Below are 24,291 nucleotides of genomic sequence, written 5' to 3'. Positions count from 1 at the left end.
CCCCACTTTCTCTCCGAGGTAGGTGTGGAAGACTAGAATAAGACAGGAGACAGAAAGAGAGAAGAGAAGATTGACAGCAGGAAAAAAACAGAGAGCTGAAAAGTAGAAAAAGAAAAACATAGATAATATGACAGGAGACAGATTGCTGGAGTCAGGAAGGAATTTTTTCACATATGATTATTTGTAGATGTCACAGTCCAAAAATGAACACTGTCGTATTTACTCACCCTTATGTAATTTCAAACCCATCTGACCTTTTTTCTTCCATAAAGGGAATGTTTTAGTAGAACATTCACAAGGCTCTTTTCTAGTGATGCACTGAAATTTCGACAACGGAAAATATCAAACTAAAGAGCAAAAAAATGATTTCGAACAGTGGTGTTCAATTAGCACTTCTCAGAAGATGTGTTTTAACCATGTCAGTGTCTATTTGGTACACACAACATGGATAAGCTACAACAGATAAATGTGTTTTAAAATTTGTTTGGCTGAAATGAAGCCACGCACTTGCTATGGTTTAATTTACTTCAGTTCAGTTACTAAAATTTAATTACTCAAACATTATCTTCAGTTTTCGTTTTTCAGCTAAATGAAGGCTTTCATTTCTGTTTCAGTGTTATGTAAAAAATTTAAATTTGACTAATCACTACTTATTTCCATTCCCAAAATCGAATGGGAACTGGAGCTGAATGCCTCCAAACATGACAAAAAGCACCATAAGCAGTCCATAGGTCTTTTGAAGCCATAAAATAAATGTAAATTCTGGCACAATACATCTTGACAAGGCACATTTGAATTTCTGAGCTATGGCACAGAGCAAGATTTTCAACAAGTATTAACCCTTGCGAAAAAGTAGTATATTTAAAATACATTCATTTCATAGTAACTATAGTTCAAATCTATTAACATATTTCCTGACATATCGCTCCAGTCTTACGGATTTAAAAATTATAATTCAGCTTTAGTTAGAGTACTACTTGTTTACAATGCACATTTCTTAATATTAAGCCTAAAATTTATTTTAATGTCACTACTGATGAGGATTGCATAATTTTTTGAATAATATCGGTCTTTAAATGAAAGATATTTAAAATGTACCTGAAGTATACTTGTAATAGTTCTTATTAGCACAATCAAATATACTTCAGCATATGTTTAGTTGGACTACTTCTGTGCAATTTAAGTGTATTAAGCACAGAATTAGTTGTTCAAATATACAGTGCCCTCCAAAAGTATTGGAACAGTAAAGACAAAATTGCTCTGCTGGCTGTGGAGTCAAGACATTTACAAATATGATTAAAAGATGAATATGAGATAAAACTACAGAATGTCACATTTTATTATTGGGTGATTCAACACAGAGATGTTTTACCAGCTAAGAAGTTCAGCACTTTTAGAGTTTCATCCCTCTATCTGATGTGAGCATAAGTATTGGAACAGTTGCCTCACAGGTCTTTCTAAGTGATCAGCTGTGTCCTGTTGCATTAATTCTTCAGATATTAAATGCAAGGAATGTGTCGTATCAGTTATATCCATTACTTCTGTATTCTGAATCTTGCATTCGATGATAACACAGACAAACCAGGATGAAGACGAGGGAGCTGACTTTGAGAGAAAAGCAAGTGATTTGGATGCTAAAAGAAAAGAGGAAGTCAGTTAGAGCTCTAGCAAAAACAAAGGGCATGGAGAAATCAAGAGTTTGGAAACCACCAGCGACACCAGCAACCAACAACGAGCTGATCGGCTGAGAAAACAACAGCAGTTGATGACAGACAAATCATAAAAGCTGTGAAAATGAACCCTAAAAGACATGTCTGTAAAATTACCAACAACTTCCAGAAAGCTGGGGTGATGCTCCGACAATCTACTGTCCTCAGGAGACTTTGCCACAGAATTACAGATGCTACACAGCAAGATGCAAACCTCGGACCAGCACCAAAAATAGAAAGGCAAGATTAGAGTTTGCAAAAAAGCACAAAGGTGAGCCAGAAGAGTTTTGGAACTGTGTTTATGGACCGATGAGACAAAGATGAACCTTTATCTAAGTGACGGGAAAGCAAAAATGTGGAGATAAAAAGGGAACTGCAATGATCCCAAGCATGGCGGAGGTGGTGTCATGGCATGGGCATGCATGGCTGCCTCTGGAACAGGCCCTCTAAACTTTACTGATGACTTAATGTATGATGACAGTAGCAGAATGAATTTGGAAGGGTACAAAACCATCTTGCCTACCAATATTCAAGAAAATGCCACTAGATTCATTGGGAAGTGATTCATATTGCATCAGGACAATGACCCAAAACACCCTGCCAGTTCAGTCAAGGAATTTATAAGGGCAAAGAAATGGAAAGTCTTAGATTGCCCAAGTCAATCTCCAGATTTTAAATCGATTGAACATGAATTTCACCAGCTGGAGAGGAGCGTAAAGGCAGAAACTCCCCAAAACAAGCAACAATTGGAATTGGCTGCATTAAAGGCTGGGAAAAGCATTTCAAAGGATGAATGAAGAGTCTGGTGATGTCTATGGGTCACAGACTCACTGCTGTGATTGTGGGCAAGGGATCTGCAACTAAATAATAGCTTTTAATCTTTTATATCTGCCTTATGTTCAACTGTCCCAATACTTGTGCTCACATCAATGAGTGGGATGAACTCTAAAAGTGCTGTTCTTTTTATTTGGTTTGTGTTGAAACGGCTAATAATAAAATGTGACATTCTGTAGTTTTGTCTCATATTCATCTTTTAATCATATTTGCAAATGTCTTGACTCCACAGCCAACAGAGCAATTTTGTCTTTACTGTTCCAATACTTATGGAGGGCACTGTAGCTGACTTTAAAGTATACCAGTTTAGTAAACTAAAAGTACAATTGCAGGGTATTTTTATTTAGCACATAAATATGTAAATGTACTTGTAGTATACTTAGCAATAAATGTATTTTAAATACATTTTAGTATATTAATTTTTCACTAGGGATTAGCGAAATATCGCATATCTTTTAGTTCATTGAAATACATTATATTTGGAATACATCACAAGAGTTTGGATCATACCACATTTACATTTAAGGTGCTTTTTGTCATTATGTGGAGCTTGACCACCCCGTTCGCCATTCACTTTCACTGTATGCCATAGAGCAGCATTAATATTCTTCAAAACGTCATCTTTTGTGTTCAACAAAAGAGCATAATGTAGGTTTCTAATGACATGAGGGTGAGTAAATAATGACAGAACCTTTATTCTGTGAAAATACGACTGTAGTTGCTATTTTTTTTGCTTTTTTCTTGTGTTCCTTCTTCATTCCGCACCCTTCACATCTGACTCATCTAGCTATTAGCGACTGTGCGTGAGCTACGAGTTATGTCAGCTGTTTTGAAAGAGGCCACTTGTCTTCTTGTTTGCCTGAATTATCTCTCTTTGTTGTATCTTAATGCACCACCTGCATCTGTATGTGCGCCCAAGAACCGAGAAATATGACAATGATCACTTTTAGTAGTTATTTCGGGTTTCATCTATGCTTAATTGTGTGTATCTGAGATTGGGAGATAAAAAATTCATGTGTGGGTCTGCCAGGTGAGTCAACAAATTAAGCGATCTCATGTAACTGGATATTTTGCCAGGAGGAGGAAATGCTAATATCCATAAGGCATGAGAACAAGCTGGAACAAGTTTTATGGTGTATATTAATATCAGAAAAAGGAGGTAAAGAGTTGGATTTCTGGTTCCCCTGCCATAAGGCACACAAATAAAAGTCTAAACAGAGTACACACAAGCAAAACACAGAAAGAGGAACAAATAGGCTACATATTTTGTTTCAGTCAGACATCTGCACAAAGCCAGCAAACAAATTGCAGCAAAGCACCTGTAATTATAGTGTTTTTGTGTGTTTCTGTGCAAACCATTATACCATTGATTGCGCGCTGCAGACGCTCCGGCTGGTTTTATAGTGTGCTGATAACACCGCATCAATGTCCTCATCTGAGTCCTAAAGCACAAACACTGCCTTCAGCGAATATTAATTACATTGAAAACAGCACTGGTTTCCTTTACGCCATCACTTCACTCTATGATATCAGAAAAATCACATTACAGAAGGCTGTCTCTTATCATTTTAACTCCCTGTCTGGAAATCATATCCTGCACACAGGAAAAAATTATTGCAAGTGAGAAGTGGTTTAAGAGACTGTGTCTGAAATCTACCACATCGTTCAGGCCTGGAACTGAGCTGCATCGACTAATTAGAGGATCTTCACTGAACCCGTCACCAGGATTACTGAGGTCCACCTCAGAGCGACTGCGATCTGTGAAGAGAGAAAGATGCTGTGATTAACCAAATTTCTGGCTATTTTATAATACCTCTAAAGACACACAGTGAAGTCCAAAATTCTGAGACCAGTATTGAAAAAGTTGGGGTTTTATTTGTTTTTTTTTTTTACTATATTAGCATCATTTAAGATGAACTGAAATATTAACACAAATTTCAGAATTATTTAGTATGTTCATATAAACCCTGATGATCATGTTCTCCACTCCAGCATGATTTGAGGAAAATCATGTTTTGATCCAAAGAGCATCTTGTGCTTCAGTGGAAGTAAGAGCATCTGACAGGCTGTACAATAATGCTAACATGGCCTAAAACATCGGTTCTCAACCGGGGGGCAAGGCCTACTAAAGGAGGCCTCAAGAAGACTTCAAGTAAACAATAAGACGCAAGACAAAACAAGCTAATACAAGTAAAAATAATTATGTTCTTCAAAAGAACGGGGTTCTCACTTGAAATCTTGAAAAACTTGGATAAATGAGGCAGCGTAATTACTGTGAAAAATAAGTGTTATTTCTAGACTTGTAGAAGTCATGTAAATTAATAAAATAGTGCAACTCCACAGGTATTTTCATACATTTTATAAATATACATTTATCTAGTTATGCCAAGCTCCAAAATATTTGATCTGGTAGGAGAGAAAAAAAATCATTATCCAGTAAATCACAAACAAATATTATGGGGTCAATTATTGTTGTGGACAATGGGAGGACTTAAATGGGAGGTCAAAAAGGTTGAGAATCATCATTCTAAAAAAAATGCTTATTTTATTAGTGACCTAAAGTGCTAAATGTTAATAGAGCAACAGCGCAGAATCTTAAATATTTCTACACATACGTATTTGTCTATTTTTTAACTTTTTTATTGATTTTTCAAGAAAATGTATCTTAAAAAAAACAACAAAAAAACCCAGTAGAACAAGGGGTATACATTCTGTTTTTGAGGTAAGTATTCAGTGCCGTATCTACCATTGAGGACACCGAGGTCATGTCCTCTGTATTTTTTCCCGAAATTTCAAATTAGTCAATCCAGCAGTGATGATCAATGCCAAACACAGAACCCGGTCCGTGTCCGAATCCATATATGTCGTCTGTATTTTCTCCCAATTAAATTCACATTCTCCGTCTAATCTCTCAGGTGAAATCTCCGCCTCTATCTGTCTTTGCAGGCAGCGGCACTTGACGTCACGTTACCTAGGCTACAGATTCAGAGAGGCGGGAAAGCCGTATGTTTTTTCACGTAAGCTAGTACATCGATCGTAGTGTGGTCTTGAGCGAAATGCAGACATGAAGAGGAACTTGCATCAAACTAAATTAAGTTTTAAAAAGCCAACAACAGAAGGGCAGGGAAAGAGTAGGAGAGAAGGTGAGCCTGTGTGTGTCAGTGGCAGACTGTTCAGCACTGTCAAGCGCTAAGTTTCATTTGTCATTAGAATCCACTGATCTATAATAGAGAACTGGATAGCTCATGACGTCATAAAAGTGAAGCCACCGCACCGGTGTGTGTGGGGTGGGGTGGGGGGTGGGGGGGTGGGGGGGGTTAGAAAAAATGACCTCGGTATTTGAAAAATCCTGGCTATGGCCCTGTAAGTATTCACAGACATTTATTGTTGTTTACTCCATTTCCATTTCTTCTACATATATTTCTATTTAACATGATGTAACGGTTCATTCCCATGTTTTAATTATATTCTGAAGCACATATTTTCAATGTGGTCTCAGACTTTCTAAAGTTTATAATATTAGTGAACTGATATAAGGACAATTTTGAGGGCAAATGTCATTACTGGTGTCGTTGGCAGGAATAGTATATATATATATATATATATGTGTATGTGTATGTATGTATGTGTATGTATGTATGTCGAGTTGTTGCCATGGTGATACCTGATGAGAGGGAGGCTCTGGATATGGCGATAGAGGGTGTGCTAGAATCCGTTTGTCTCCGCCCATCCGCCATCTTTTCAGGAACGCTGTCACTGCTTTGTATACTAGACACGCTCTCTGCCCCATCCGGCTGAATAAACACATGCACGCACAGACACCAAACACTGCTTTCTTGTCATGCACGCAAATCTGTATACAAGAACGCAATTGTGCGATCATGTGTTACCCTGTTTCTTGCCTCCGTCTGGGTTGGTGTTTTCACCATTTGTGCTCTCCTGTTATTGGGTACTGTTGGTAACCCTGATGATTCCACTGCAACCGCTCTCTTCCTAAAACACAGACAGCCTTAATGAGCTGACACATGCTGGCACAGAATGAAATACTAGCTTACTGCAGTCAAGTTTACACTGCCTACCATTTTTCCGAATTAATGTGTGAAACAGTATGCAACAGGATTAATTTCAAGGCTATATTGTTCTCACCAAGCATATGGCATGTTCAAAATCATGGTTTTTATTATTCCTGGCTCATTTGTCATATTGTAAATGGTTGAGTGCATTTCATTATGGGATACAGCGGTTACAGTGTTACATTTTAGTAAATGTTCCAGGTATACAGAAGAAGGCATAAAAAGCACAAATAAGATTAACTGCAGTAACTGTATCACAGTAAGTGATTTTAAGCATAGCCAACTCAATGGACTGTAAATGATGCCCCTCACCCTTTCCTGTTCCTCCCTGTGCTTTTCTGGGATTTGGGCATAGCTGATCTCTCAGGCTGTGGCGTGGACGATCTCTCCATCTCTGATGATCTGTGAGCAGAGCCTCCATCTCCATTAACAAAAACAGATATTCATAATAAAAATAAGTAAATCAAAGCCATTTAAGCTAAAAGCACATGGTCTTTTGAGCATGTCATTTCAGAGAAAAATAATGGAGGAAACAATATTATATATAGAAGACTCATATTTTAGCCTGAAGCAATGGTTTTAAAAATGTCTTGATGGATTTGTTTATTAAAAACAGGCAGTTTTGCAATTCTCAAGTCATTAATTGATGGATGAGTTGTGTGGATTATTGTGAAGCTTTTATCAACTGTCTGGACTCTCATTCTGATGGCACCCATTCACTGCAGAGGATACATTGGTGAGAATGAGATGCAATGCTTAATTTCTCCAAATCTGTTCTGATATAGAAATAAACTTGACAAAGCAAAGCTCTTGGATAGCCTGAGGGTGAGTAAATCACATTATTGGAGAAGCCCTAATTAAACATCACTGTTTTGGTCAATGATTCCATCCATCAAAAAACATTTTGTCTGAAATCGAAAATGTGTTTCATCCTAATATTTTCGGTTTGCCAGAATTTACTATAATTCACTATTCACTATAAATGACCATTAATCAACACAAAACCTGATCTGAATTCTACATTTTATTTTTAATGCTGCTGTGCAACTGGACATGCAAAAACAATAATATATTTTTTGTAAATACTGAAACATATGAACTATTCTAGTTAAAATAATTAAAGGGGTCATGAACTGACACTTGATATTTTGACATATAAGAGGTCATTGTACTATTAAAAACATCCAGCAAGTTTCAGAACTCAAAACTTTGTCTTTAGTCAAAAAACAGCTTAGTTTTAAGCCAGTCCGCCAAAATGACAGCTTTTTGAATGTTCTTTAAATGTAATCATGTGGCTAAACACCACATGCCAGAAGATCAGCGCCTGCTACTACATCACTGCCGGTTTAGCCCCGCCCACCAATTCACACATTTAGTGTAAATATCGAGAAGGGTGAACACAGGTCTTTACAGAAACCAAACGATAAAGATGGCGTTGAATACAACAAGATGCTGTACAGTGCCAAGTTGTGGAAAAGCAGTATTTGTATTGTCTGATCCCAACGTTAGGAAAGAGTGGATTAACTATTTTTAATGAAGTTCCAGACCGCGTCAGTAAGAACTTGATCCTTTGTTCGCTTCATTTTACCGCAGATTCATTTACAAACAAGGAATAATTCAACGCAGGATTGTCACACAACACAAGTGCGAGTAACTGCTTTTATTATATGTCACTATTGCTTTGTCTGTTATTATAGATCATTTGATATGTACTTTTGATATGTAACGCAGTATTTATGTATTTTTGACCTAAATCACAGCAGCTTCCATCTGTGAGGGGTGTTCACTTTCAAACATACACAACTATTAGATAATCATAGCATTGGGCATTTAAGTGACTACAATCCTCCACGGCTATTCAAACAGAGCGTTCAGATGAGGAGGGTTAAAAACAGGACAGAAAAGAGCCTATTACTTCTAAATTGTGTTGTTTGATGTAAAAATCTTGATAACATTATAAGGGGACCTCAGAGAAAAGTATAAAATAAAAAAAGGCATTTCATGATCCCTTTAAAAAGAGCCTGAAGAGGAAAATTTTCCATTATGTCAGGGCTGACAGTGTGTATGTATGGCAACATTTACAGGCACTGTTTGATGGATGTCTGTGTTGACACAAATTCTGATTTGGTCTCACCTGCAGGACTGCTGAGGATTGACTGTTTGACTACATCACTGCTGGCATGTTGAAACCTCTTGGATCTCTCTTCCAGAAACCATTCTCCTGTAACCACCTTCAGCTCCCTAAATCAGCCAGACACACACAGACAACACTGTGTAAGTACCAATTATAGAATTGCAAATCACAGCCTAATTGGTCCACCTATTAAAGAGCCTATGAACTGTTGACACAGTTCCTATTGAAACAAAAAGCTGGGGCAGAATATAGACCAAAACCCAAAAAACTCAATTTCATGGCGTCTACCATCTATTCACCATTACAGACCAGAGTGTGTATGGATGTTGTGTGTGACTCACGCAGTCTTCGCACACACGGTGCATTTGCAGTTGCTGTCTGGAGGCGTAGCAGTGCAGAAGTTGCAGATGCGCCGATGACAGTTGGTGCACACATTACCCCTCTGCAGGATGAGACCCAGAGCACGCAGACATACAGCACACTCACGCTGATCCGCTGAACTACGCCGACCAGCTCGCTTCAGTTCCAGAAGCTCATTTTTAAGTTTCCTGTAGAGGCACAACTGGCATCACTGTTGGGGAGTAACTAAATGAATTCACCCTATAAATTAGGTCTGCTGCTTTGAACACAGTTCATCTATTTCAAAAAGACATTTTCAATGCCACATGGCAATTTTTATGTTACTTTCACTGACGGAGTATGTAGTCCTGGAAAGTGATTACTTCTGGTAGTCAAGTTTTTGTTGTTGTTGTTGTTGTTTTTACTATAGCTTCTTAATTTTGCTGCAACCTAATTGGAATAGTTAATTAATTCATAAACCCTAATTCTTTGCACAATTTACAGTCATGGCCAAACATATCAGCACCCTTGGTAAATATGATCAAACAAGGCTGTGAAAATTAATCTGCATTGTTAATCCTTTTTATATTTTATAAAAAAAAAAAATTAAAACAATCTAACCTTTCATTGGATAATAAGAATTTAAAATGGGGGAAATATCATTATGAAAGAAATATTTTTCTCTAATACACATTGGCCACAATTAACGGCAGCCTTTTATTCAATACTTTTTGAAACCTCCATTTGCCAGTTTAACAGCTCTAAATTTTCTCCTATAATACCTGATGAGGTTAGAGAGCACCTGACAAGAGATCAGAGACCATTCCTTCATCCAGAATAACTCCAGATCCTTCAGATTGCCAGCTCCATGTTGGTGCTTCTTCTCTTCAGTTCACCTCACTCATTTTCTACAGGGTTCAGGTCAGAGGACTGGAATGGCCATAGCAGAGGCTTGGTTTTGTGCTCAGTGACCCATTTTTGTGTTGTTTTTGAGGTTTGTGTTTGGATTATTGTGCGGTTGGAAGATCCAAACATGGCCCATTATAAGATTTCTAACAGAGCCAGTCACTTATTGATTTTTTTATCTGTTGCTATTTAATAGAATCCATGATGCCATATGTCTAAACCTCCAGAAGAAATACAGGCCCACACCATCAAAAATATAGCAGTATATTTCATTGTACACATGGGGTACTTTTTATCCCTGTGTTCACCAAACCCATCTTGAGTGTTTGCTGCTAAAAAGATCATGTTTTAGTTTCATCTGACCATAGAAGCCAGTCCCATTGAAGTTCCAGTCGTGTCTGAAAACTGAATATGCTGGAGTTTATTTTTGGATGAGCCAGGAGAATTTTTCTTGAAACCCTCCTAAACAACATGTGGTGATGTAGGTGCTGTTTGACAATTTTTTTTTTGGTCAAGGTTTTCTGACCCCGAGACTCAACTATGTTGTGCAATTCTCCAGCTGTGGTCCTTGGAGAGTCTTTAGCCACTTAAACTCTCCTTCTCACCGTGCATTAGGATGATATAGACACACGTCCTCTTCCAGGCAGTTTCGTAACATTTTCTGTTGATTGGAAATTCTTAATTATTGCCCTGACGGCGGAAATGGGAATTTTCAAGAAGCCATGGCTGGATAATTTCGTGTTCATAAATCACCCTGGAGTGCTCAAAATTGTGAATATGAATGGGAATATACTTCAGGATGTTTTACTCTTAATTTCTAGGGGTGCCAATAATTGTGTCCAACGTGTATTTGAGAAAAACATTCATTTCATTATGATATTTCCCCCCATTTTAAATTCTTATCCAATGAAAGGTTCGATTTTTGTTAATTTTTTTTAATAAAAGATCAAAAGGATTAAAAATGCAGATTAATTTTCACAGCCGCCTTTGATCATATTTACCAAGGATGCCTTTTTGGCCATGACTGTAATTAGAAATTATTCAATGTAGTTAGCTACTTTTCTTACACAGTAACTAACTACTTTTGCAAAAGTGTGTGTTTGTCCGTGTATTATTATTATTATTATTAATATATATATATATATATATGGAAAGGGAAGTGGTGTGTGGCCAAGCATGGTGACCCATACTCAGAATTTGTGCTCTGCATTTAACTCATCCAAGTGTACACAGCACTGAACATATATATATAGAAAATGTGTATATATTTAAAGAAAATGACTGCTTGTGATGAAATTGTGCACTGAAGACGCTACCTGATGCGTTTCTCCTCTCGTTTGCGGAGTTTCTCGTCTTTCTGGAGAACACTCAAGACCAACTGCCTTTCGTGCTCCAGGAGGAAGGACAGATTAAGGGAATCGGTTGTCTTCGCCATGACCATTGAAAGAACTGCTCACAGAGCTCCAGGAAAACTCAGCCAAAAAAAACTGGCCACAAACCAATAACAATTATGCTTCATGAATGCAGCTGGAATCCTCAGTCAGAATGAAGGATTGCTTCAGTTAATCTTCACATCCCCAAAATGGTAATCTGCCTGGTCCTTCAGACAATAACATTCATCTCTTGACAATTGTGGCAGGTCTTGTGATCCTTTTGGTCAGTGCATCGTTAACCTTTTCACCTGCTGAATGCCTGCAAGCATAACATCCATATAAAAACCATCAGTGATCAATCAGGGGTTTTTTAGGTCTCATACTAATTGTATAACTCGTGAATCATGATTCACCTTATAACCTAGTTGAAGTCAAAAGAGTTTAATAAATGTTAAGAAATAAAACAAGATGCTCCCAGTAGAAAAAAAAAGTTATATTGAAACCAAAGGGTCAGCGAGAGAGAGATGGTCGAAAATGATAATGAACAACCTATTACCTATAAAAAAAAAATATATATTATATTTTACATATATCACATTATATTGACTAGCAAATAATCTCAGAGGGGAAAAAATATTAAAACCATAATGAATATCTAAATGAAAGATCACATATGTATAGAAATCCAAAATTATATATAAGAATAATTCAGAGGCAAAATCAAGCACTTTTTATGTGGTTCAGTATTACAGACTATATTATGGATTATGATGATCTTTATTATCTGCTTTGTGAATAGACTGACAGTCCAGATGTCAGCATGAATGCCCAATCAAACCGATACAGCTACAAGTCACCATTTAGTTTTTTTATCTAAAGTGACAAACTAATTGCAGTGGCAGTCTGCCAGCGGCAATCTGGGGTAAAGTGGCTCGCTCGAGAGCACAAGAGTAATAGAACAGGACAGTAATCACTGTACATCAGGCATACTTGGGACTGAACCTATAACCTTTGAGTTATAACTGAGCTGGATGATGACATCACTGAATTCAATAATGAAATGCCTTTAACTAAAAATCTTTTTTTTTTTCATCTTTTCATTTTACATTATTGACACTATTTTCCTTTTTTGATATTATGCAGTTGCTTTGACACAATTTATATTGTTAAAAGCGCTATATAAATAAAGGTGACTTGACTTTGCATTAATAGCTGACACTTTCCACAAATAGCATAGATAATAGAGCTTGAAGTCTATTAAATAATGAAACTGTATGTTCTAATTAAATAAATATACATCAGAATGGATATTCTATTTTGTTAATTAAAGATTTTTTTTCTTACAACAAGTTCAGTTATAAGTGAAAAAAAAAAAAAGATTTACTTCTCTTCCTGCCAAGCGCTTTTATTTATTTGGAATTTTATAAAATACACCAGAGGGAATATCATGCTATAAAATGGTTACCTGAAAATTGTGCATGTGAAATTTGTGCATGTGTAACAACATACATTTTGCTAATATTCATCACTACAATTAATAATGTATATTACGTTATTATAATATTATTAGAATATTGTTAATATGCATGTCATCTCTTCGTTCCAGATTTGTTGGAAATCAGTAGTGAGTGGCAAATGGGGAGGACAGAAATGATGCACTCCAGTGTGTGTGTGGGCACGACTCGCTTTCCTACATTCTGTTGTCTGACAGAATCTGATACACCGTGTCTGACGGGCCAGCCTACATAATCAGAACCTTCAAAAGCTGTTTTTCACACCATCATTTACACTAAGAAATGTGCTTGCCATCGGTGACAACCACACACACGTACATCTATTATGTGTCACACACAAGTGACAAATTATTTGTAATGTCACAGTACAAAAATTGCTTTAAGATGAACTGCATGTGTGTCTGTTGCTGCCTGTGTGTGTAACTGAGGTTCTTGTTCCATTAAGTGTCTGACTCACCAGGAAGATGTGGAGCAAAATTAATTCAAATTTCTCATGCGAGAACTGTTTACAGGGACACACAAGCGCACACACACACACACACACACTCCATGATCTTTAAAAGTGTAACTTCAGTTTCTCCGCTGAGGAAAAGGACAGCATGGGCCAGCAATGTCTAGCAGCACTAATTAAAACAAATCTAATCTCTTCTCCCTTTTACTGTTATCATTGTCAGGCAGTTGTTAGTATGTGTTTGAGTCTGAAGGTTGGTGTGTTCATTATAAACTCCTGAGCAAGATGTACACTGCTGAGCTGCTTTAATAAAAAAAATTACAGGGTTACAAAAGGTGCGGCAACTCACTGGATCCCACCCTATGTACACACATTAGTGTACACAGAGCCCTGTATAAACATACACCATCACACAGTTCTCTTATGTTGTTAAACAATATACAGTACTGTTCAAAAGTCAGGGGCCAGTACAACGTTTAATGTTTTTGAAATAAGTCATTTACTTGATCAAAAATACAGTAAAATCAACAATATTGTAAAATATTTTTGCAATTTAAAAAACGGTTATCTATTTGAATATATTTAAAAAATGTCATTCATTTCTGTGATGCAAGGCTAATATTTGAGCAGCCATTACTGTCTTCAGTGTCACATGATTCTGCAGAAACAATTCTAAAATGCTGATTTGCTGCTCAAGAAAGATTTCTTATCATTATCAGTAGTGAACGTTGTTTTGCTGCATTTTTGTGGAAGCAATGATCAATTTTTCAGGATTCTTTAATGAATATAAAATTAACAAGGACAGCATTTAATAAATACAGTATATTTTAAATAGATTATAGACTATAAATAAAAACTATGCAATTTAATGCATCCTTGCTGAATAAAAGTATTAATTTCTTTAAAAAAAAAATCTTACTGACTTCAAACCTTTGAACAGCAGTGTACTTTAAATGAATAGCTAGTTTTGTCATCATTTACTCACCCTCGTGTTGTTACAAACCTTCATTGCTTTCCTTCATCCATGGAACACAAAAGGAGATATTTTGATAAATGTTCACACTGCTCTTTTTCAATGAAAGTGGTAAACTTAATAGCATCTGCTTCCATCTTTTGTGACCAGTCATAAGGATTTGAAATAAAAGGAGGGTGAGAAAATGGTCTTCTATTCAAATTTTAATCCATCCATCCATCTTCTTCCGCTTATCCGGGGCCGGGTCGCGGGGGCAGCAGTCTAAGCAGAGATGCCCAGACTTCCCTCTCCCTAGACACTTCCTCCAGCTCTTCCGGGGGGACACCGAGGCGTTCCCAGGCCAGCCGGGAGACATAGTCTCTCCAGCGTGTCCTAGGTCTTCCCCGGGGTCTCCTCCCAGTGGGACGCGCCCGGAACACCTTCCCGGGAAGGCGTCCAGGAGGCATCCGGAACAGATGCCCGAGCCACCTCAGCTGACCCCTCTCAATGTGAAGGAGCAGCGGCTCTACTCTGAGCTCCTCCCGAGTGACCGAGCTTCTCACCCTATCTCTAAGGGATCGCCCAGCCACCCTGTGGAGAAAGCTCATTTCAGCCGCCTGTATCCGGGATCTTGTCCTTTCGGTCATGACCCAAAGCTCATGACCATAGGTGAGAGAAGGAACGTAGATTGACCGTAAATCGTAAATTTAGTTTTCAAATTTTCATGTGAAAACTAAATTCTTAAATGGTAATAAAATAGTCTAATCCATTCCACACTGCCATATACCTGGACTAATTAAAGTGACTCAACAACACCCACAGCACTGTTAATTCATTGGTAGCCTATTACGGATCTGTGGTTGTAGAGGAAAAGGCTTGACGAAGGAATAACCAAACAAAAGGAACTTTAATCTGCATCAACTCACTTTCCATAAATTAACATCAAGCTGAGACAACGAAACGAAAAGAACAGAACTGAGGACTTATAAAGCAAATGGAACAAAGGAGCAAACAAGATGATTAATGCAAAACAGGTGACTAGAATAAACGATGATTAACTTAACTAGAACAGGAATATAAGAATATAAGGACAAACAGGAACTAAACAGAAACCAACACGTGACAACCTCAGGCTCTAGTAAATATTAAGACACCAGACACCAGGAATAATGCTGCCTTCAAGTCCTCGTGGGAAATTCCTACTTACTAGCTCAGAAGTCATCATTACTGTGTGATGCGAGTTCAAATTACTTTGGTTGGGAAAAAAAAAGTACTGACAAAACACAGGAAGCTTTTCCGCCCTTTGCAACCTAATAAAGAACACTGTATCGATCTACATTAGATTTGAAATTGGTTCTTTATCTGTGCATTTTATCTTTCTCATGCTGAAATGTAGTTGCACAAGCCTGTCACTTCATGAATGGCTAAATGAGTAGCATTTTTTGACAAGCCTTATTTGTATTTTTCATCAACAGTATACTGAACGCATGAAAGTTAGTTTTCAGCATGTTTTAATCGTGACACCTCACAATCCTGAATTTTCCCTCTGGTAATTAAGACACTGTGATGCCATTCATGTGTGAATACAATCATCTCAACATGACCTGAAAGCAGCATTAAAGATGACAAGCATGCTGCAAGAACCATGGGAAATGTAGTTCAGTGCATAAATCTCGAGAGCAAGTCAACAAGCTGCCAGTCCAGCTCTCAGCTCAGTAATTACTCCTCTAATGATGGAGACACATTCACCAACAACACCTGGCTTAATGGAGATTAGACTCATACATGTTTCATGCCTTTCAGAGAGGCTGCATTAGCATAATAAAAAAGGGACAAAAAGCTATGAAATGCAGATTAGCAAGACAAAACTGGGTCCTGGGTAGTAAGTATAGTAGTGGTCAACCGATAAGAGATTTTGAGTATTAAAAGGCAAATATCAAAATCAAGACAGCAGGGAGGAAAACAGTCAATATAATGCCATTGTACATGTTTATTATATTAAGTCAAATATATCTATAAATATAAGTCAAACATTACATTAAATTACACAAACTAACACAAAGAGAAACTTTTTAATCACAAAATGAACATGGTCTATTTCAAAGTCATCATATATGGCAATTATATGGTTCACATAATTTAACATGGAAGTAAGGGAGTAGATATAAATGAAATTATGTTGCTAGAGTCCCTCCACACACATTCAGACCAATTTTGAAGTATAACAGACTAATGGATTTAACGACATGCAATGTAATGCTGTCCTTCTCTCCAGCTGTGCCCCTTTGAATAAACACTAATCAATACGAAATGTCAGTTATGGAGAGCATGATTGTGAATTTTAAAAAAAGGACATCAGTGCAGTTAATCATATCATGGAGCACTTTATATGTACTGTCTGAACATGACAGATTTTGGTCTCTCTTTCTGTGATGCCGATTAAACTTTTCAACACGCATTCTCTTTTTTCAGGACCAGTGCACATTAAAATTACAAAAAGGCCTTAACATTTTTTGATGGGTATGCTTTCAGTCTTTTTAATGAAATTGATTTAGCTCTTACGGTCCAGCTGCCACTAATGTTTCCTGTCTGTACAGTTAATAGTCAATGTTTCTCTTTCCTATATAATACATTTTCTGTGTGTATCAGTGTCAGTCACTCTGTTAGAAAAAATATTATGGACATTCAGTGATTTTATGGGGGTAAAATTTCACTTCAAATACACAAACTGTGTATTTGGGTTAATTTTGTTTTATGTTTGTTTACATTTTATTTTATTTTGTGGTTTAAATACTTATATTATTCATATCTGCATTATTTACTGATATTAAAACTCCATGTATTAATTTATTATACAAATGTAAAATTAAAACATCTCCAGTTAAAGAAATATAAACTTAAACATTTTTTACATAAAAAAATTGTATGTTCACAATTGTCACATTAGAGTCTACTTTTTCTTGTGTTAGAATGAACATCTGATACTTGCATTAAACATAACTGTCCAGAGCTATGAAAAAGTATGAACCTCTGACTAATACAATGTTCCTCTGGCCAGTCAAACTGATGTGCTATTCCTCCAGCTGCCTCTTATCTTGATTATGTCTCACGCTGGTATAAATAGCTAATGCTTCGGAAAACAGAAGTGATTTACTGTATGTTGTTGCCCATAGTAGACAAAAGATGACACATCACATCTTAAACAGTTAGCCTACCTATCAGCATGTGACAAGAGGTTAAAATGCTTAAGAGGTGTTTCCGTCACTGCATGTGTCACCACTGTGATAAGCAAATAATTAGAACTCAAATCCATGTGTATAACTTCCACCAGCATTCTTCCACCCGTGTGAGCAGCCACAGAGTTTAATCTGTACACCAGTAGGACATCTGTTCGAGTTCTCAGTGTGATTATCACTGTAACAGCTTTAACAAAAATTGCGTTTCTAAATATTAAAGGGGTGGAGTAAACCAAATTAGACAGCTAATAGTTTACAGACAACAACTTACTAGTGGGTCAGTTTGCCATTCATGATGTCATAATAGCTCTGGATACTAAATCATACTGAAGGATAAACACGGCACACGCTTGGCAAGTGTGGAGAGCTGTGTAAATATGTTAAAGAACATCTTGCGGACTACAAAAATCATTACTGTACAAAGGCGTTTTAGCTATGAATTATATCCTATCCCATATGTTGGTTATCCTCATATATATTTGCAAAAAGGCTTGATTTCAGTTTTCTTTTTTTTGTTATAAAACTAAATTAAGTAATTAAATTTCAAATAAATTTGTGAATTATATGCTACAAAAAAAATGTAAATATCATCATATTTTCTCAATGGTAGTCAAGTGAACACAACAGAAGCACAATGAGACACAAGACATGTTGTCCCCAAGACTTTAAGGCATTATCTACACAGAAATTGATTTACAAAAATAAACCTACCCTATTAATATTCACTGGAGTAAAAAGTAGGACAACTAGCCTCACATAATTTGTGCAATAAACACCACGGATTGAACCGTGGTGACACTTTTAAACTTTCACAAAAATTGCCTATACAAAGATATGAAAACGACTTCAGGCTACCTCGATAAATAGAAAAACGCTCTGCTGCATTGCACCTGTTCAAACACCTGGTGAGACGACATTATATGTAATGCCTAAAACAGTGTTAAAACAGGCTTGTTTGTCAGGGAATATCCTCTGACACTGACTTTTAGACTGTTTTAAGATGATGTAACCGATGTATTGAGAAGAAACAGACAGTTGAAGAGGAGACATAATGAAAGCACTGAAGTTCCTGCGTCCATCTCACCGTAAAGCCGCGTTTATTCCCTCAAGCCGCATATATGAAGCACACCAGGATACAAACTGATGTCCTACCTGCCGCAGCGTTCGCTCGTGAATATCCCGTCAACTGCAGTCCTCTTAGATGCTCAAGAGCAGCTTTGTAGCGGCGTGTTCATTGCAGCCCGAGCTCCGAGCGCGAGGCAACCCCCCCACAAGCTCTCACCACTGGAGATGTTCATGGCGTGGGCGGAGTTTGCTCTCCCACGGATTCCCCGTGACCGAGTACACACACACACAGAGAGAGAGAGAGAGAGAGAGAGAGAGAGAGAGAGAGAGAGAGAGAGAGAGAGAGAGAGACTTCCTCGCGTCTGCATCGTAGGAGTGCCATAATCTCTCTCTGAGACTGGAGAGGGAATATCCTCAGCATATTTGTCAGCATATGTTGAGTCAGTCAGTCAGTCAGTCAGTCAGTCAGTCAGATAGATAGACAGATAGATAGATAGATAGATATAGACAGACAGACAGACAGACAGACAGACAGATAGATAGACAGACAGATAGATAGACAGACAGATAGATAGATAGATAGATAGATAGATAGATAGATAGATAGATAGATAGATAGATAGATAGATAGATAGATAGATAGATAGATAGATGATAGATAGATAGATAGATAGATAGATAGATAGATAGATAGATAGATAGAAAGAAAATGTTATAAATTATGTTACAAAGATGCCACCTGCTGGTTAGTTCAGGTAATGCTCGTTTACAGAGTTAAAATACATAAAACAAAATGTATTTATTTATTTATTAGTTTATTTAACAGGGACAATGCAGTATAACATTGCTACAATTTCATGCAGCCGATGCTCTACATATAGGCTTCTAGCCAGAGGCTAATTTGCAGCCCCAGTCCCTGGTTGGGCTAAAAAAAAAAAAAAAAAAAAAAACGAAACACAAATGAAATAAAATAAAATAAACAACTAAAACTATGTACCACCATCAATGTTCACATATCTGCTTTTGTTTGAACCACTTTTTCAGTTTTGTTTGAAAAATATTCAACTGTGTTTGTATTTTCAATTCAGCTGACAAGCTGTTCCATAACAACGTACCTTGAACTGAAAATGTAGATTGTGCAAATTTTGTTTTTCTCTGTGGTATTATACAGTTCTGTGTAGTTGCACCTCTTGTAGCGATCCCCTTACTACTCTGTTTTAATATTAATTTGCATATAACTTTTGGCACAAGATTATTTAAACATTTAAAAAACATTTTAATAAAAGATGAATTTATAAAATTTTAAAAACTAAGCAAACTATATTTTTGTAAAATGCTACAGTGATGCCATCTGGTTGGTTTCTTATCCAAAACTTTTAGTGTTTGTTTATATAGGGATCTGACAGGTTTAATAGTCAGTTGAGAAACCTGACTCCAGACAGTCACACAGTAAGATAAATGTGATAAAATCATTGCATGCATGTATAACTTGGCTGCTTTCAATGATATATATGGTCTAATTCAGATTTGTTTTGATTGTTCTACATAGCTTCTTAACATGCATATCAAATTTCAAATGAGAGTCTAAAATAACACCTAAATATGTAAAATTATTAACTGTTTCAATTTCCTTTTGATTGATCTTAATTATAAAACCACTCATTTCCTTCTTTCTAATTGAAAAACACATTGAGACAGTTTTTGTACAATTCAGGGTCAAACAACTGTTCTGTAACCACTGTGACACACCAATCATTTCATTTGTTAATATTTCTGCAGCTAAACTTGGAGTCTTTGCAGATACATAAATGACTGTGTCATCTGCATATAACTGACATTTTGTTTGCTTACAATAGTTTGGAAAATCATTCATATATAAGGAAAACAACAATGGGCCCAAAATTGATCCTTGAGGAAGACCCATATTATTATCTCGTAAAGCTGATCTTGAATTATTAATTTTAACACACTGATCTCGGGATTCTAAATATGATCTAAACCAATTAATTGCCTGCTGAGTAAAGTTAAATAAATTTAATTTGTGTAGAAGAATTTCATGATTCACAGTATCAAATGCCTTTTTAAGATCTAAAAACACTGCACCTACTACATTACCTTTATCTAAAGATTCCTTAATAAATTCTGTGAGATAGCAGTTTGCCATTTCTGTTGAATACTTAGGCCTAAAACCAAACTGTTTAGAATAAAGTAAATCATGTTTTTCTAAATAATTGATAAGTTGTTCAGCTACCAATTTTTCCAGAATTTTTGAAATAGCAGGATGAATAAAAATTGGTCTATAATTCTGAACATCATCAGCTGATCCTGCTTTGAAAATTGGAGTTACAATACTAGTTTTCCAGTTCGAAGGGAATTTGTTTTCTCTAATTGATAAATTTATCAGATTTACCAAGGGCTTTATCAAACAAGCACTATATGTTTTTACAAATGCAGTATCCATTCCAAATATATCTTTAGCCCTTGAGTTATTCAGTTGATTAATAATTTGAAGTATCTTATGTTCATCAACCTCAGAAATATGAAAGGATGAGGGTGTGCCATTTATTACATTTTGAGGTAATTGTATAGTTTTAAAACGCATAGCAAGCTCTTCCACAGACTGAGTAAAATATCTATTAAATTCATTGGCAATTTCAGTGCTATCAGTACTTAATCTACCATTTATGTTCAGCTCCAATAGAGGTTTTCTTTGTGTACCCTCTCTTTTAGAAAGTTTATTTATACACTTCCAAAGAGATGAGCTATTTCCTCCTGATTCTATAATCAATTTCTCAAAATATGCAGTTTTTGCCTTCCTCATATCACTAATTACTTTATTTCTTAATGATTTAAAATGTATAATATCTGTCTACGTTTTTGTAAGCAATGACCTTTTCAAAGCTATATCTCTCTTTTTCATTAGTTGATAGATATCTGAATTTAACCATGGTAGAGATGCATTTTGTCTACATTTTAGCGGTTGTGTGTATTTTTGAATAGTTTTTTCAATAGTTCTCATCACAGTTTCACTGTTTTTGTCCAATTCACCAATACATCATCCCAATTTATGTTTTTCATATCATTTTCAAATTTTAACATTTTGCTCTGAGGAATACCTACTTTTCCTGGTTTAAAAATTTGATGAAAATTATTCTGCAAACGTTTCTTTGTTAATTTCCTAACAACCAGGATCATGTTATGGTCAGACAAACCTGTCAGAAGATTATATGTTTTTATTACCCGTTCAGGTTTATTTGTAAATACCAGATCAATAAGAGTTTTACTTGTTTTTGTTATTCTTGTTGGTCCTTTTATTAACTGGTTAAATTTGTTTTTTGCTATAATTGATTTCAATTTTTGCTTACCATGTTTGTCTGACCAATTTATGTTAAAATCTCCAAATATAACAGTTTCAATACGCCCATTTAAAAATTTCAACATTTCCTCCAAATTATTATAAAAAGACATATCATATGAAGGTGGATTATACAAGATCACAAGATTAAAATTCATTTTTGGGGACAATATAACATTTAGCGCCAAACTTTCTAATCCAACAATATCTAGTTGTACCTCAGCACATTTAAAAGTATCCCTAATATAAATCATTACTCCCCCTCCTCTTCGTGATGGTCTATCCTTTCTGTAACAACTATAACCAGGAATATCAATCATGCATGATGGTATGCTGGTAGACAACCAAGTTCCACTTAAAGCTAAGAAGTCCAGGTTTGAATTCATAAGCAGGTGTTCAATTTGGTCCCTCTTGGATATAATACTTCGGATATTCAGGTGCCCCCCTAAAATACCCTTTGGTTTAAGTTTTGAGTCCCAGATCACTCTGGCGTGATTCACAGTCTGAAATAATTTAAACTGTTTCTGTTTCTGTGCAACATGGTTGATGGCTCCTTTCGTCTTTAAGTATAATAAGTAAAATACTTTTAATAGTCAGGTTTTCACTCTATCTGAATTATTAGGCATAATAAGTGTTCATAGACGTGTGTGTGTGTGTGTGTGGCGCTGGTATTCCCTACTTTATGGGGTCCCAATGTCCCCACAAATATAGTAATACCAGTAAATTTGGACCTTGTGTGGAGAGAACTGAGGAAAAGGAGGAAAAGGCTTATTGATAAGCGTTTAAAAGACTTTAAAAGACATAATACAGAATGAGGTTTTTTTATCTAAAATAGAAAGTTTTTTTTTTTAATGATGGGTAGAGAGTAAGGGGATAGAAAAATAGGAACCCCCCTTGGCAAGAATGCACCTCCCACCATTATCAGTGATATGTGCTTGCACCCCCATCTCCGTGAGAGGTGAGCATCCCCCGAATAAACACATCCCCTCAAAATGAGTCAAAAACATACACATACAAAACCCCTTTAACCAGTTTCAGAGAATAAATCAATGAAATTAATGAAACTTTCATTACAGAAAGTCAAGACAATAAATTCATTTTAAAAGTAACAACTTTGATCTACAACCTCAAAAACAGATATGATGTTGCATATACAGCAAGCAAAATATCTAAAACTTAAAAAATGTCAATAAGCCATGAACCTAAGCCAATATAACTGTAAATGTGATTGGTGATACAGTATCTGTCACTCCAGCAAAACATGATTTACATGCAGTGTTATGCAGGAACAGGACCGTCCAAGCTGGATAGGGGGCTATTGAATGTTCATGTGTGTGAAAGCAGTCAGAACGGTCGATAAGTGTGTGTTAACGGCTCCTGGTTTTAGCCTTGAATGCGTGAGGGTGTGCATTATCTGCCCTGTTTGGGTGTTAGCATATGATTCCTGATCCAGAGAGACCCTGACGTTATCTACAACAAAAACAACTACTTTAGCATAATGTACCAAACTTATACTCAACATTTGCACATTTCGAGTAGAATTTTTCATAGATTTTATGTTATTGCATGGACAAAATCCCAATAGCACCCACAAATGCATTCATATTAACATTAAAAAATAAAAGAATGTATACTTATGGCATGTTAAAAAAAGTTTATTGTAGATTGTGTCAACAAAAATAATTCAAATTCACACCCTCTTCAGGTAGTCTGAACTTTTGTGCATTATACTCACAGAGGAGGTCAATATAAAATAGATGCAACAAAGAAAGCAGGTATGAAAAGTATAGCGCCCAAAATCAAGTGTGCTATATGTGAACTGTACATGTTTGGGTTTAAATAAATGCATTTACACCATTATTCAAAATCTGACAATAAAAATAAACAATTCAAGTAAGAACCGATTCATAGAGAAACAAGCACTGTCAGATAAAAAATAAAATAAAAAAAAGAACAGATATATGATGCATCTTACATTTCATAGCTCCACTAGAGCTCAGAAACAGTGTTATAAAATATGTTACAAAGATGCCACCTCCTGGTTAGTTCAGGTAATGCTCGTTCACGGAGTTAAAATACATTTTAAAAAATACTTTTAATAGTCAGGTTTTCACTCTGAATTATTAGGCATAATAAGTGTTCATAGATATGTGTGTGTGTGTGGCGCTGGTATTCCCTACTTTATGTGGTCCCAATGTCCCCACAAATATAGTAATACCAGTACATTTTGACCTTGTGTGGAGAGAATTGAGGAAAAGGAGGAAAAAGGCTTATTGATAATAAGCGTTTAAAAGACTTATACATAATACAGAATGAGTTTTTTGCCATTCAGACTCTAGACTGGGAATGT

At 36.2% G+C, this 24,291-nt stretch overlaps 1 protein-coding gene across 1 annotated transcript in view; it reads right to left on the bottom strand.

The window, feature by feature from the left end:
• LOC306876636 (synaptotagmin-like protein 5) overlaps positions 1-18,813 on the bottom strand; it is a 28,903-nt gene extending 10,090 nt beyond the window's left edge. The window contains exons 1-9 of the mRNA XM_079427965.1: positions 18,674-18,813; positions 11,312-11,687; positions 9,092-9,298; positions 8,751-8,857; positions 6,929-7,037; positions 6,434-6,536; positions 6,208-6,337; positions 4,201-4,301; positions 3,908-3,985 (exon numbers count right to left, since the gene is read on the bottom strand). Of these exons, the coding sequence (XP_079284091.1) occupies positions 3,908-3,985; positions 4,201-4,301; positions 6,208-6,337; positions 6,434-6,536; positions 6,929-7,037; positions 8,751-8,857; positions 9,092-9,298; positions 11,312-11,436 (960 nt within the window). The 5' untranslated portion in view covers positions 11,437-11,687; positions 18,674-18,813. The remainder of the gene's footprint in view (positions 1-3,907; positions 3,986-4,200; positions 4,302-6,207; positions 6,338-6,433; positions 6,537-6,928; positions 7,038-8,750; positions 8,858-9,091; positions 9,299-11,311; positions 11,688-18,673) is intronic.
• Positions 18,814-24,291: the final 5,478 nt, after the last annotated feature.

The sequence above is a fragment of the Barbus barbus genome, assembly GCF_936440315.1.
Source record: "Barbus barbus genome assembly, chromosome: 11".
In the NCBI taxonomy this organism is placed as follows: Eukaryota; Metazoa; Chordata; class Actinopteri; order Cypriniformes; family Cyprinidae; genus Barbus; species Barbus barbus.
The sequence above is the reverse complement of the archived record's forward strand: the minus strand, read 5'-3'. Positions and strand labels throughout refer to the sequence as shown.